Here is a 16,864-nt window from a genome sequence, read left to right as displayed (position 1 = left end):
TTTGAGCCGTAATTGGAGAGACAGGATAGAGTCGGAAGAGAGTGGGGAATGACATGAGGTTGGATTCAAACCCAGGCCGTCTGCTTGGGGGGGACGACAGCCTCTGTACATGTGCTGCACAAACAAACCGCTCAGCCACCAGCGCCTCTAAATGTTTGCTTTTAACAGACTGCATAGAGGATCTTAAAGATGTTTCAACTCAAACGGCAATCATTATTTATACTCAACAAGAAACAGAAATACGTGTTGCCCATTTCAGTCTAAAGAATATAACTGTGGTGTAATGTGTGCATCACGACAAGTTTGAGCAGGTAAAGGTGAATTTAAATGTAACTTTTTTTTTTAACCACGCAGCTAAAGAAAAATAATTCTCCCCGAGGGTGTGAGATTCTAACAGACACATATCCATTGATGTATTTATCTGAATATGCTAACTTAATAAGCAGCAGTAGCGAACTTGGGTCGGTAACCGGAGAGGGTCGCTGGTTCAAGTCCTGGTCCGGAAGTCTGGAAGTTGGTGTGATAGTGGGAGAGGTGCCATGGCAAAGGAACCTTGAGCAAGGCAGCGAACCCCCAACAGCTCTGGTGCGCTCCCTGTGTCGCAGCCCGACTCTGACATCTCTAATACACATCCACAGGTCCTGATCACACCATGTTCCTCTAAATATAACACCACTGATCAGACAGAAAACATCACTGAAGTGTCATTACAATGTTTATTGAGCAAAATAACAAATGAAAAAAAGAAAAAAAAAACATCTGTTATCACTTGACGATGTGCCACTTTTCCACTTTTGAAGGTTAAACTGTCTTTAAAGTGTTTCGATGAGAACCAGAGTGTTTATTTCTTCGTGTGGGAGTTTGTCCTGAATGCTTTGTGAGACGGAGGCACTTTAAGATGGAGGCTCAAGATAGCAGCAAATGGCGACACATCAGCGTATCCATAGCAACAACTCCCCCCCCAATCATCCGAAGACGATGGTCCAGCTTTTTCCAGTTAATGATGGAATCGATCCAAACAGTTCAAAATATGACTTTTTTTTTTTTTCTTCTTTTAAATTACATCTTTGTTGGCCATCATCAAAATCAGCCTCTCTCCTAAAGAAAATAAACATCATGAACTCGTTACATTCAACCGGAAACACACCTCGAAAAACCATTTCTTAAATCCACCTCACCTCAGGATTTATATTTCAGTCGTCACACATCTGAATCGTAAGTAAATATGGGAAGAGCCACATTGGATGTAGCAGTGATTGCATATCAGGAGAAAGAGATTTTTTTTTCCCCACACTTTATATTTTAGGTTTGCTGACTTTTGTGTGTTGCATCAACTCTTTAAGTGCCTTCAAATGTTTTGATCACATAAATGTATCATCTGAACGTCATGCACAACCATTTGAATGGTGTATTTAAAAATAGGAGAAATGCTAGTTTGACCTTTTACACTTTAACTGTGTCAGACAAGGATTCAAAATCATCTTAGTTTTTTTAAAGGCCTCAAACTGATTTTTTTATTTTATATATATATACGATAAAGTAAAAGATGTTTCCTTCACCCAGGAGTGAATTTAAAGCACTTTAAGGATTGGCTGCTTTCAATAGTAAACACCATCCTGACGTGGTAAAAGTTGAATTCAGAAATAATCAAACATGAGATCTTAAATCCAAAAATCTATTGATAAACCGTAAATATATCTCGCTTTTCTTCATATTTTCCCTTCATACACTCCAGCTGTGTTTGTGTGTTCGTGTGTGTTCGTGTGTGTGTGTGTGTGTGTGTGTGTGTGTGTGAAGAGCTGTTTTCTCCCGCGCTGCATCAGAGTGCTCGTGTTCTCTGTCAGAAATGCTTCTGTTCATCCAGGACAAGCTTCACTTTCTGAAGCTTTGTTCTCCAAACCGTTCGGCCTCTGTTGCAGGGCGAGCTGCGATTGGCTCACATCTGTCTCTCTGCCCTCCCACCGGACACCTGTGAGAGGATTTGATTGGCTGACGGTAATCACAAGGGTGGCGGGGGGGGGGGGGAGGCTCTCAGCGTCATGACTGTATTGTTCCTTTGAGGTACCACATCCCTGCGTGGCTGCTGCAGCACTCCTGGAACAACAGAAGACAGAAAAGATAAAGGACAGAAATATAACAAAAAAGATCAATAAAATTAGATCAGAGCCGTCACCCGTCTTACACTGAGCAGCCGGTCGATGTCCGCCTTCGAGACGTCGCCAAAGTCCTGAGCCAGTCTGGTCTGTACCATGTTCCTCCGGACTCGGTAGTTCTTCGTAAACAGGTCGTACAGCAGTCGACGCTGCTGCAGGAGGAAACATACAAACACAAGTATAGAATTTAAAACAATAGTTCAACATTTGGGAAATACTATTTGTTGCTGGCGGGGCTGGATCAACAAAATCCTCTAAACAAAACTCAGATTGAGAGTTTTTGTTTTTGTTTAAACTGAACACCAAGGCTTGTTTTTACAACTACTCAAAGTCTCAGAGTCTGGCCAAGAAGTAGTCAGACACAAAATCCTCTTAAAACAACAAGTTGTTGTTGTTGTTGTTATTTTATACTTGATTAAACAAAAAGGCTTCTTGTTTTTTTTTTTACTTTAGAGCTGCTGACATGCAGAATGCTGCCTTTGACAAACACAGGCGAGCTGTTTCCTCCAGTCTTCAACCTTCATGCCAAGCTAGGCTAAGCTAACAGCTATCTGAAGCTTCATATTTAAGCATACAGACTGTTGATCTTCTTGTCCAATTCAGACAAAAAAACAATAACCAATCATATTTATATATTTTGTTTTAAAGTGCAATCTCTTGACACAAGCACCGCAAAGAGAAGAAAACACATCTTTACATTAGGAAATCTGACAAAGGAAGTCTTGTGAGGACATTTTAAGACCTGATTCACACTGCAAAGCTTCATCCATCATTGCCTCTCATGTTCTATCATGAGAAAAGAGAGAGGAACAAGAAGGAGAAGAACACAGCATGCAGCTTTTTCACTTCAACTGTGCTAGATTCTGGCAAACAGAACTGTGTCCTACTTTTTTTTTTTATCCGTGTTGCTTTGCAGTGATGCAACCAGCCAATCATCACTCTGTCACACTGTGTGGTTTCTTAACTTCATGTGAAATTCTGTGATGGCCGACCTCTTCGACTCGAGGTTTGTGGTGAGCTTTTGGTAAATGTCTACATGTTTTTGTAAGAAGAGACGGATGCGAGACGACTCTGAACCTCCTCGACGAGCCTCAGGGTTCTTACCTTGTCGAAATCCTCTCCCGTCTCCCACAGACCAAACACCTTCTGTTCATCAGACGCTGCTTTGCTCTGAGCGGGAAACTGAAGTCGGACAGAAACAGCGAGGTTAGAAAATCAAGTTCAAGTGGAAAGCTTTTTCAGCCGAGCTCCTTTAACACACAGAATCAGGAAGAGGAGTGAAAAAGCTTCTGTTTTCATTCAGGCTGTCGAAATAAACCCGTTCGTTTTGATTCATCAGTCACAGAAAAACAACACGTTAAAAACATTAAAACGCAGATTAACGGCCCTGATGTCAAACGTCACTGATCACACAACCGTCGCAGCAAATTAGTTAAAACGATAAAAAACAAAATGCTATAAAAAGGCTTTTAGGTTCATTATCTTTTCATTCTGCGTTCGTTTAATAAGTCTGACCAGGTCTCTCCTCCCCCCCCCCACACATGACATGAGGAGGGTCCACATACACACAAGCTTACATACAGAGATGTGCGCAGGAACATCCAAAGTTTAGATCAAAGGGTGACCTTTTCTGTAACGCTACAAAGTCACTCTAAATCTACCCCTGCACTTTTTAAAAGCTTGGAAAAAACATCAAGTATCATTCAGAACATCTCTCTTTTGGATTGTTTCTATACTGTATGTCATTAAATGCTAAACGGACTTGAGCTTGTACAGCGCTTTTCTACTAGTCTGACTACTCAAAGCGCTGTTACACTGCAGGTCACACCCATTCACACCCTGATGACGGAGGCCATACACTGCCAACGGAGCAGCGGGAGCAGCTTTGGGTTAAGTGTCTTGCCCATAGACATATCAGACATATGTGGCTGCAGGAGCTGGGGATCGAACCCCCCCCCCCCCCCCCCCCCGCCTTTTTCTGACAGGTTCACATATCAGTGACTAAAAAACTGCTCTGCAACCCACTTTTGGAACCAACCCACCAGTTGAGAACGTCTGGTCTAAATCACACAAATACATTGGCAGTGTTTCGGTACATTGGTAATGTGACTGTAATTCAAAAAGTGTGTCATTTCTGGTTATTAAAAATGAAGGTATTATCCAATATCATGTGCATAAGATGTATTCTAGCATTGTTAAAATGCTCTTGTGGGAGTTGCTTTGGGATTTTTTCAGCAGGACTTTTTTTTTTTAATGTGTCTCCCATGTTTGTCCAAAGCTGCCTTCAGAAGCTAAGATACCCAGCAGTCGTGTAGAAATAGTCTCAATAATTAAGTGAAAACTTCGGAAATGTAAGTGAACATCTCCCGAAGAGGGGGAAATTGCCAAAATGTTGGTACATATTTTTTGGTTGTGTTGTCAAGAGATGTGAGCTTTAAGGAACAGCGACCAGCCTAGAAGAAAACACAATATCGTTGTTGTCGTTTTGACGCCACAAACGAGAAAAGAAAACGTCAAGTGAAATTTGTGCAAAAGCCAACAATTCATAGCCAATCTGTCCTTCCTCTCAGACACATTATTTGATCTTTTGTCCAAATGCCAGGCTGAAAATACGCAGAGTCCGAGCACTGCTGTGACCAGAAGGGCCAGCTTTAAGTGTCCAGACCAGGGTTACCCTCCTCACACATCCCACTGACACAGACCTGATCTCTGTCAGACGTCTCTGAACAGTGAGGCCAGCAGTGATGCAGAGAGAGAGCAAGAGAGTCACCTGATTCAAGATCTGCCAGAGTTTACACACAACAAACCTGATTAGTCCCTCTCTGATCACTAATCAGCTTTACTTTGAGGCCAATAATTGGTTGCATAACAAAGATGGCACCCAGCCACTCCCCCCCCCTACAGTGACTAAAATCCTCTAATGTCAGGGAAACAGATTGGATAAGACCTAAGCCAGGACCAGGACCTGGCAGGAGATCTGGCTGCTTAATGAAACAAGACGCCACTCCCTGTCCTGTGAGCAAACACCACACCAAGGAAAACACAGCTAAAATAAACAACAAAAACAGGTCTGATCCATCTACATTAAGCCTTTAAACTAGAGTCTAAACATAGTGGAAGGACTACAAACACCAGGTATCAGGTGGCAGCAGGAACTACAGGGCAACCCGAGAAGGTCTGCATCGCTTCATCGACTGCTTTAAAGACAAGAAAGCGCTCACAAGCAAAACGACCGTTAATGTCGTTATTCTGTTCGAGAAAACTGATAGGGTATTGTGCATTCAAACTGCAGAGAGGAACCCCCCCCTCCCCCCCAGCTTACACAGGAGGTTACAACTAGACTGGGACTAGAGCAGCAAGGACTCAATCCAGGACAGAGAGGATCATAATCTTGGATCCTGATGAGACAGAGGAACCCTCAGTCCTGCTTGTTGCCGAGGTGTGAGCCTTCAGTATGAAGCGAGTATGAACTGAAATCTAATCCAACTTATCGTTACTTCTTATCCTGAAGGACATGCTTGAATAATCGCAGTTCAACAGAGCAGACTAGCGGTTATCAAATGATTCTGCATAAGAGCCACAAAAAAAAAAAAACTATCTAATGCAACTTCAGCAAATATGAAACAGTTCTTATCATTTTATGTTTTTTTTTTAAATGGCTAATGAAGGTCAATGAAGCTTTGTGTTAATTAGCATATGAAGTGGGAAGTGAGATCTGATCACAAGTGGTCACTGGAGACGGATTTGGAGACGCATGATCTAGCCATGTGCCACCAGTAAATTGACAACATAACTAAAGAGATGCTACACTTCTGTTCTCTTATGTTTTGAGGAGAACACCCCTTTCCATAAAAAGGAACCTTAACAAAAAAAAAGCATCCTCTGATGATAATTTTAGGTCGCATTTGCCGCCCTGCCTTACAGTAACATCAGTTATAACAGTGAGAAAGAGGAAGAGCGGTCCTCTCTGAATACTCACAGGCACCAATATCTGTCTGCACGGGCTGAGCAGTATGGCCTCCTGCAGCATGTGATCCGAGATGGAGTGGAAGGCGCTCCGACCCACCGGCATGGAGGCCAGGTGGAGGTTTAGCAGCCTCTTGAACTCGTTCAGCGTCAGTACAAAATGCTTCCTGAAAGTCTTTTGCACAAAGTCCTGCAGCTCCAGAGACGACGCGTTGGCTCCGTTGCCGTTAGTGTGATCGAAGCCAGCGGCGGTGGAGCCAGCGGGGTAACCGTTGACGGAGCCGTTGGGGATGGAGGAGGAGGAGGAGGAAGACGAAGTGTCCATGGGTTCGTCCTCCCCGACGGGCTCCTGCTTGATGCGGACACCGGTTCCCGCCCTTTTTGCATCCAGGTCCTTCTGTAAAGACGAGCGGTGGTCTTGTGCACGTTCCTGAGCCATCTTTAGACGCTGCTCCCCGCTTATTTGAACCGGCTCTGGGCCCCCCAAAAAAAGAAGAAAACATCAGCTACAAATGTTCATATTATTCCTTTGAATTTTGAATGCACTAAGGTGGACGTTAAAGTTATAACTCACCAGGCTGAGGTGAATTCTTTGGCATGAAATCTTCTTTAGAGCAGTTGAAGACCTTTTCCAACCTTCAAGGACAGACAACAGGTTTGTACAGATTAAACACATTAAAAGAGAACTTCTGTGATTGACAAGAGCACTCCATTATAGAAGCAGGAAGTTGTTTTTTAACTGCACCATCTCACAGGTGTTTCACACCGACGCAAAATGTGTACATCGTACTTTTCTGCTCAACATGTTCTTCTCCTTGAACTGTGAATGTGTGCAATAACAAATCAAACTGTCAATAAAGTGTCATTCTCTGCCGCTTCTCCTCCAGTTTGGATTTCTGCAGCAACAGGAGCAGGCTGCTGACATTTTCAGGATGTGTGCATGTGTGAAAACAGCTTCACTGTGACCTACTTGCTCTGGATGCCGAGCCACAGCATGTGCTGCCTGTGGGCCACATCTGGGTGTTTCTTAATGAAGTCTGCATCAGTAGGCAGCAGGAACTCCCAGCCCCGGTTGACTCGAGGAGCAGCGACATGCTCCAGGAACTCTTTAACATCCTCTGGAGGAAGCTGGGGGAAAAAAAAAAAAAACCACAGGAGGAAGAAGACGTTAGTTCAGTTTATCTTCATGAAAGGAACATCTGAAGCCTCGGGGTGAGGTGAGACGAGGAGGATGGAGGAGGCGTTCAGAAACACTCCGGCTCAGCTTCTGAACAATCACAGACTGAGAGGGCTCTTATAACAAAGGGAAGGAGTTGTCTTTTCAATAACATTTACAACAAATTCATACCATCCCTGCACTATTTTGTAATTTATTTATACAGTCAATGTCAGACTAGAGAGAAGAGAAGTCAAATTAAAAAAAAAAAAAAAAAAGCTTCAAGTATCTCAAACTTCCAGAAACAACTTTCTTGCAAACTTGCCGAACATTCAACATCTTTTTTTGTGGCATATCCAGATAATATGCAGATTTATGGTCCTAATTCTGTGACAGTAAAAAAATAATAATAATGAAATGCAATTTTTGCAAACTGGGTCCAACATTGTGATACGAGACAACAACAACAACCTCAATAGCAGAATGAAGCTCCCAATGTGCTACTCTCAGAGCAAACATCATTCAACAACAGAATACATAATTTCTGAAATTAGATGTCTTGTTTGACTCGTCAGTGTGACTGTTTTGAAGGGGGGGGGGGGAAGGATCTCCTTGCTGATGATCCATGTTCAAAAGCCGTGTCACATTGTTTCCACAGCAACACATGACAATTGGTCAGTGAGGTCTGGACACACATTTCCCCTTTAATCACTGAGACTCAAATAAAAACGTCTGTCTGAAAGAGCGGATCTGAGACAAATCTGATTTTCCTGCAGTCTAAACAAAGTCTGGAGTCAAAAATGGTCAGATAAGAAAAACAAAATGAGCTGATATTAGTTTAAGCCAGCGTCGAATGTCCTTTGCAAGCTGCAGTGATCGGAGGAGTGATTCTTACTTTGATGATGGCTGTGATCTCTTTTCTCATCACAGAGCGCTCCAGAGTGAATCTCCACATCTACAATAGAAGGAACAATGAGTCACTATGATTTCAAAACCACGTCAAAGAAAAACACATCTTGAGGCCGTACACTGTTAAAGGTCTCGAGCACGGTGAGGGAAAGCAGCTCACCACAAAGTCTCTGCCACGACAGAGCACTTCAGCTGGGACGCCACTGTGAGGACTGCAGGTGTTTTTAGGATACAGAACATCACTGCAAAGAAAGACAGGAATATTGCTCACCTGACGGACCAGTAAGTTTATAAAAATAAACATAATAAACCAGAAAGAACAAACAGTCTCTTATTAAAGGCTGAAAAGCTTTCTCATGCAATGTGAGATATACGTCATTTTGAATAACACCTTTCAATCTGTGTTAAACCTGCTGTGTGACTTTTAAATCATGCTGCACTGACTCGGTTGTCTCACCTCTTAACGACCCAGTTCCCCTGAACCAGCAGCGCCACCTGCTGGATGCAGCGCAGCACTGCAGTCGAGTCTGTGCCAGAGGCGAGCAGGCCCATCAGGTTAGCGAACGGCATCACTTTGACTAAAGAAAAAAAAAAAGAGGATAGAAAACGAGAAACATTTCTTTCAGAGGAAGTCAAAGAAACTGTGAGAGTGAGAGTAGCAAGCCTTTAAAAAAAGATACATGATCAAACTGTAAACAAGCACTGTCTTTGGAAAACACAAGACAAGAGAATTCTGCACTTCTTTTTGAAATTAATTGAATATTTCTGTACATATGTCACACGTCTGGCATCAATTCTAATACTTTGTCGCCCCCACCTGGTACAAACAAAAACTGCATGAGAAACACAGACTGTCTGATAACTGAGCTGCTCTCTGAATTATAAAAAAATTATGATTAATGTCAGAACCAGATGCTGCGGACATACTGACAGATGCTGGATCATTTTGTATCTATGTGTCATCAGCCTACCGTTCTTCATCAGGGTCTTCACTTGGTCTCCGAGCGGCAGAGTGCGGAGTTGAGCCATGGAGAGTACATTACTGGGACCAACAGGTTTAACACTGACAGGTAGAAAAAGAAAAAAAGGAGAAACAGGGGGGGTAAAGTCTCTTTTGATATATTAGCTCATTTGGCTCTGAGAACTTAAGCGGGAAGTGAGATGAATACTTACACTTTTTCCTCTGCTAGAGGAGGCATCAACATGGCCAGGTACTCCCTACAAGGAAAGAGGAGCAATAAGAGGTCAGGATGTTAAGTGGGAACTAGAACCAGAACTAGAGGTGAACCCAGAGATCTAAACTCTGTTCGATTATTTTTTCTTTCTTTCTAAAGCTGCATCTGTAGAAGCTAGCGAGGCCCAAAGCTCGCCGACAGATACAAGGCAGGGGGTCTGTTTTCAGGCAGACTTACTAAAATCCTGAATCAGAAATTAGATCTGAAATGGGTTGTACTGCTTGATAATGTCTTTTTTTTGCATCTGTATGACAGTACATGATTGTTTAAGATTAAGTGATTGAGTGAACGAGGAAACACAGTAAATGTTGTTTGTTACCGAAACAAAAAAAATGTTTTTTTACCGAAAAAAAACCAAAAACAAATCTACACTCCCAGTCAAAGTCATAAAAGCAGGAAATATATTAAAATGTTATTAATTGATACTCACTTTGGAGTTTTGACCAGTTCAGAGTTCTCCGATGCATCCACCGACTGACAGAACAGGTACTGCCTTTCATGCTCGGAGCGACTATCCTGGATTTTAAAAAACAAGGTCAAGACTCAGATGGTGCAAACATTTCACAACTAGAGCGACAGCCAACAATGTCTGGAGAGAAAATATTGAATTAAAAAAAAAAAAAAACTATAAATACTTCAATTAAATGTTCTCTCACCCTGACTCCGTGGTAGTGCAGGTGAGCCCACGGCTCCTCCGCCTGCTTCTTCTGGAGGAACTCGTACGACTGAATCCTCCTCTGACGGGCCTGCTCAGACTCGGGACGAGCAAACCTCACCTGGATAAGATGGACATGCAAACATGATGTTTTCAGAAATGACAGGTTTATATCGACACATTAAAAATGCGTAATCATGGGTTAGATTGTTAGTGAGTGGATGTGCACTCTCAGGTTTTACCGTTATGGCCTTGACTTCCTCCTCAGCTTCATCCTGTGAAGAATCACCGCCTGCGGACATGAAGCCTCTGGTTATATAACTGTCATTATATTTGACCGTACCGCTTACACGTACAATACTTTAATCCATTTTCAGCATCTGATAAAAAACAGCCAGTGTGATTTTTACCTCAAAGATCGGCAAAACGTTTATTTGAAAATATACAGAAATTAATAAAAAGGGGGCGCTGGTGTCGCAGTAGGAATTGCGCATGTTCCATGTATGGAGGCATGCGCAGTGGGTAGTGCGCATACTCCAAGCGGGCAGCCCAGGTTCGATTCCAACCTGTGGCTCCTTTCCCGCATGTCAATCCCCACTCTCTCTCTCTCTCACTGATTTCCATCTCTATCCACTGTCATATCTCTCCAATAAAGGCACAAAAGGCCAAAACTAAATCTTTAAAAAATAAAAGAATAAACATGAAGGCATTTACATTATTCCAGAGTCCAAGGTGATCCTAACTAATTTCCCTCACATATTGAATTTTGAAAAAAAGAAAAAAAAAAAACAGCAGACACCTTCATTGGCAGCCTCCCTCTCTCTGGTTTTGTTGTCGGCCTTGTCGAGGTACGAGAAGCTGGGTCTCATCTGCAGGATTCCTGTCAGAGGGGTGACGTGAAGCTCACCTGTTGACACAAGACAATAAAAACATCACAAAGTGAAACTGCATTTCATTGAACTGTGCTTAACTGAGATGTCATGTTAGTATGTTATGAAGATAAACATGTTGTAATAGAAGTTAAATAGACTAAAGATAAGACAAACAAAGTCACACTGATAAAGGTTCATGTGGACGATGTGAACACACTGAATGATTGACCTTTGTGAATTTACAAAGAGTAGGTTACACAAATAAAACACAAGCAACGCTGTGCAGTTCAGACCTTTGCGGAAAACAGCGGCGGCGTATCTGGACGTGTTGGTGGTGGCCTGAATGGAGGAAAAGGTCTGTTTGTCCATCATTTTCCTGCAGAAGGAAAACAAAGAACTCGCATTAGTCTGAGAAACGTGGCAGCTATTCATCCTGGGCACAAAGAAGAATCTGACGTTGGTCGACATTCTCGTCCAAAGTGAGATGAGAAGACGACGTTCTGAAAGTGTGTGCTCTGAATGACAGAAGCGGCACAGCTGTCATTTTTTATTCCTCACTTGATGAGGGGTAAACGTACGCTGTGTAGGTGTTGGTTTCATCGTACGCTGTGCCGTCCACATTCAGAGCGATCTGCTCTCCTTTGCTGCGACAGTAGTTTGGACTCATTGTGTTGATTGCCATCTCCAACTCCACCTGCATGACAATATACATACATATATATATATATATATATGGTAAAGGTAAACTTTTTCAAGAGTCATGGAAGATACATTAAGAAAAGATAACTGTTGTTTACCCTCTGCTGCTTGGGTTTGATCCTCGCTGCTAAGTGGTTGACGTCATCATAGGTCATGGTGGATGGTCGGACAGGGTACTGTGTCACAGAAAAACAAAGAGGGTCGTTAGTTAGGGACTCACCAACGGCCTTTAAAAGAAGTGAAATGCATTTGAATAAAGTACAACTGAAGGAGTCATCACCTGGAAGAGATACAGCTTATCTGCAAGACTTTTGGCAAGGTAAACATCGACCTGAGAGAAAAAGAAAACATGGATCAAAGTCATTCTGATTGCCTGGGTTTCATATCAGACCTGTTTGTGATTGTTACTGACGCTGCTGGGGTGTGTTTTGTTTTGTGTCGTATCTTTGCTGAGAGGCCGTGACCTCGTTGAGATTACAATAAAAAGTCACAAATAGACACCATTATAAAATTAAGTGTTTTTCTTATCTGCCTCATTCATTGATTCTGTTTTGCAGGGCTACATAATTCACATGGCACAGATGTCATCCCAGAGCTGCGAGCATACAACATTTCAATAAGGGGAAAATGAGAGCACTGCTACACGACACAGAGCCGTTGTTAGCAGAGACCCTTATTATGAGAAACACTTCATCCCTCCATATAATGTGCATATTAAAATGTGTTAAATGTCCTGTTTATTAAAAATCAATACTTGAGGTCATGACATTGATTCTGACCACGGATTATTTTATATCTTCAATATTTAGAAATCGCATCTGTACCAAAATAAAGTAGACAAAGTGATATGTTAGAAGCCTTTCTGAATATTGGAAACACATGTTAATTAAATAAGATAAGATAAGATAAGATATACTTTATTCATCCCAGCAGGGAAATGTAGGTGTTCCAGCAGCCAGCATACATACAAACACACAACACAACACATATATGCATACAAACACACAACACAACACATATATACATACAAACACACAACACATATATACATACAAACACACAACACATATATACAAACACACAACACAACACATATATACATACAAACACACAACACATATATACAAACACACAACACAACACATATATACATACAAACACACAACACATACATACAAACACACAACACATACATACAAACACACAACACATATATACATACAAACACACAACACATATATGCATACAAACACACAACACAACACATATATACATACAAACACACAACACATATATACATACAAACACACAACACATACATACAAACACACAACACAACACATATATACATACAAACACACAACACATATATACATACAAACACACAACACATATATACATACAAACACACAACACATATATACATACAAACACACAACACATATATACATACAAACACACAACACATATATACAAACACACAACACAACACATATATACATACAAACACACAACACATACATACAAACACACAACACAACACATATATACATACAAACACACAACACAACACATATATACATACAAACACACACACAACACATACATACAAACACACAACACATATACATACAAACACACAACACAACACATATATACATACAAACACACAACACATATATACATACAAACACACAACACATATATACAAACACACAACACATATATACAAACACACAACACATATATACAAACACACAACACATATATACATACAAACACACAACACATACATACAAACACACAACACAACACATATATACATACAAACACACAACACATACATACAAACACACAACACAACACATATATACATACAAACACACACACAACACATACATACAAACACACAACACATATACATACAAACACACAACACAACACATATATACATACAAACACACAACACATATATACATACAAACACACAACACATATATACAAACACACAACACATATATACAAACACACAACACATATATACAAACACACAACACATATATACATACAAACACACAACACATACATACAAACACACAACACAACACATATATACATACAAACACACAACACAACACATATATACATACAAACACACAACACATACATACAAACACACAACACATATACATACAAACACACAACACAACACATATATACATACAAACACACAACACAACACATATATACATACAAACACACAACACATATATACATACAAACACACAACACAACACATATATATCCCACCCATACAAAAAACATGAGCACACAATACATAACCAAGATAAAAAAAAGTGGTATGGATGGTCCATATGTATAAGTAGCTGTTACTCATAGATAACAGAAAAATATCTAAAATATTAAATATCATTAAAATATCCAAAATCTGCACTTTTGAAATGTGGAGGTGGTCAAAATGTACAGTTAAGTTTCCTTAGGCAGCTGGCAACTATTGTTGTCAACAAACTTTAATAATACGATAGTAAGGGGAGTCAGATATCAATCAATCAATCTTTATTTGTATAGCGTCAACTCATAACAAGTGTTATCTCGAGACACTTTACAAAAATCAGGTAAAAAGACCTTCCTCTACATATCCTGGCGGTTAAGTTGCTCTTTGTCGTATGGCTTCTCCAATATTTAGTAAAGCTAATGAGTATTTCTGGTTCCAAATAAACAAGTTCTTTCTGAATCTCCCTAAAATGTAGGATGGTATCGGTATGCCACTCATACACAAGTCTCTCTGTAAAGTTAAATGATTAATATGCACGTTTTTTTAATCCATTGGATTTGTATTAGCCATCACACACATTCATTGACTGACTCGGCATCATGAATGAAAAACAGAATATCTCTAATGTTTTAATGTCTGATCACTGAACGTGGATATATCAGCAACATCCTGGTACAACTTTCAACACGACGTGTTTAGAATCCAGAAAGGCTGTGTATTTGGCGCTGTGTGTAAGCACAAATGCGTCCCAGCTGAGCAGCATGTCCATGACTCTGGGTATAACATACAAAGCTATCGTAGCATCTGGTCCTTTCAGAAAGCTTTGTGGACGTTTACGCATTTCTCCTTTGAAAATTGACAACAAGGGAGTCAAAAGAGAAACCAGCAAAGCAGAACAGCACTGGTATCCATAAAAATAAACAAATTTGATCTGTCATTATCCAGTTAAACGCTCTGGCTTTTTAATCTTGGATAACAGAGGAATAAAAATATACATTTAATCAGCAGGTTAAAGCCGATTGTGGGTTCGAATATTTACAGCTTCATTGTAAAACTTGTCCTGTACCTCTTCTATAATGGGGTCATCATCATCCCCGCTGGCCATATTGATGTGAACAGAGCGAGGAGGGGAGGGGAGATGAAACAAGAGGAGCTGCAGCAGATCTTAAGAGATCCAACCTGGAATCAAAAAGAGACACACTGATTTACAGAATTGCACACTTACATCTATATACTGAGACAAAGTGGTTACACCCAGACTTTTCAGCTGACAAGGCTGCTGGTGCAGTCTGAACAAGAGCAATATGAATCATAATACCAAGGTTACATAAGATTAGATCACACAAGCGTTTGGTTGTATCTGGTTGTCAGGTTTTCATGACACACACAGAAGAAGATAATCCATGTAGAAGTCAATAAACAATGATCAGGCGGTCTGTTCAGTGATGTTATATCTGACACAACCAGGTACAACTCACATGGTGCAACACAATGAAATCTTCAAGTTGATTGACTTACCTTTTAAAAAACGAGACTGTGACACAATCGTTACGTAAAGTAAACACGTTAAATAGATTCAAACAGTAAAACATGTAAACAGTAAACATGTTATTCCTGTCAAACTGGGCTCGTTAGCTTCATTAGCAGTAAGTACTCACAGGCCTGCACTACAATGCTGGAGTTGTATCATCACATATATAATGTAAAGGACGTGTGAAAGAAACCCAGTTTAACTAAACCTACTCGTGTTCTGCACAAAAACGTAAAGAAGAAGCGAAACGAGTGAGCTCACACATTGCAGGCAGCCGGCTAAACGTTGCCTAGCCTAGCATTCAAAAGCTAGCCTGGCGTGCTAACATACACATGCCAAGACAAAATAACACAAGCTAGTTTGACAAATATCCTGGTTTCACTCGTCATTTTTGAATAAAAAATGAATTCAGCTCTCACCTGCACACTTCACGGAGCTGTTTTGGCTACCTCATTCGTGTGTTACACGCACAGCCCGCGGATGAGGTGCGTAGAGGTGAAGCAGTTCAGGCTGCTGAGTTCCGTCTGTGGAGGTACCATGTTGACTCTGCTCCACTCGGACACGTGGGGAGGAGCTCCTGCCCACAATGCACAGCGAGATCAGTACCAGTGTCTGTTTTCATTGGGGTTTTTTTGTGGCTTATTTTCTACACATTGGATATTCAGGTTGTTAGGATACAGTTTATTACCTGGTGAATTGTTTTTCAAGAACGGCGAGGAAAAAGATTATGGCAGCGGTGGGATTCGAACCCACGCCTCCGAAGAGACTGGAGCCTTAATCCAGCGCCTTAGACCGCTCGGCCACGCTACCTTACATACAACTCACGCGGACTCCATTGTAATATACAAAATAAGAGGATTTGATACGCTAAAGATAGATCTTGACAGGTGGAAAATGTTTTTTTCCCCATAAAACAAAATCGAAATGTCGGAAATAAAAAACAAATGTGGAAGAAAAAAAGTTGAGATGTCAGGAATAAAATCGAAACTAGAAGAAAAGTTGACATTTTCAAAATAAAGTTCAGCAAAGAGATAAGACCCACTCATCGTCCACAGGGTTTAGCTAAAAAAAAAAAAGGAGCTTTAAAGTTGCTTTGACATGAATCAAATGATTTTTCCCTCTTTACATTTTGTTTGTTTTTTTGTAATTCAACTTTTTATTTTAACTTAACATGTACAAAACAGACAGCATTGTTGTTGTACAATAGTGTGCCCAAAGTCCCATAACAGCTGAGTGCATAATTGGAACCAAAATAACAATTCAGTAACCACAGTATACACAGTGCCACATCTTTATCATTACAATGCACCAATGGTACTACATGTATAGGCAAAAAAGTGGCCCCATAACCTCTGGAAGTTCTCACCTTCGTTATTGATTCTGGCTAACACT

At 40.8% G+C, this 16,864-nt stretch overlaps 1 protein-coding gene and 1 non-coding gene across 2 annotated transcripts; both read right to left on the bottom strand.

Annotated features, from left to right (window-relative positions):
* Nucleotides 1-1,066: 1,066 nt before the first annotated feature.
* polr3e (polymerase (RNA) III (DNA directed) polypeptide E) lies at nucleotides 1,067-16,010 on the bottom strand. The gene is made up of 21 exons (XM_061028082.1): nucleotides 15,892-16,010; nucleotides 15,008-15,120; nucleotides 11,926-11,976; nucleotides 11,744-11,821; nucleotides 11,525-11,640; nucleotides 11,240-11,322; nucleotides 10,874-10,981; nucleotides 10,317-10,366; nucleotides 10,076-10,195; nucleotides 9,850-9,935; nucleotides 9,358-9,402; nucleotides 9,156-9,247; nucleotides 8,642-8,762; nucleotides 8,345-8,426; nucleotides 8,171-8,230; nucleotides 7,090-7,247; nucleotides 6,694-6,755; nucleotides 6,133-6,593; nucleotides 3,258-3,335; nucleotides 2,183-2,305; nucleotides 1,067-2,094 (listed from the first exon to the last, which is right to left on the bottom strand). The coding sequence occupies exons 2-21, from the start codon at nucleotides 15,044-15,046 to the stop codon at nucleotides 2,038-2,040; spliced, it is 2,070 nt and encodes a 689-aa protein (XP_060884065.1). The 5' UTR covers nucleotides 15,047-15,120; nucleotides 15,892-16,010; the 3' UTR covers nucleotides 1,067-2,037.
* Nucleotides 16,011-16,200: 190 nt separating this feature from the next.
* On the bottom strand, nucleotides 16,201-16,282 carry trnal-aag (transfer RNA leucine (anticodon AAG)). The gene has a single exon. It is a non-coding gene; the product is annotated as a tRNA-Leu (tRNA).
* Nucleotides 16,283-16,864: the final 582 nt, after the last annotated feature.

Source organism: Labrus mixtus, chromosome 21 (genome assembly GCF_963584025.1).
Source record: "Labrus mixtus chromosome 21, fLabMix1.1, whole genome shotgun sequence".
Classification (NCBI taxonomy): domain Eukaryota; kingdom Metazoa; phylum Chordata; class Actinopteri; order Labriformes; family Labridae; genus Labrus; species Labrus mixtus.
This window is presented reverse-complemented; position numbering and strand designations above follow the sequence as displayed.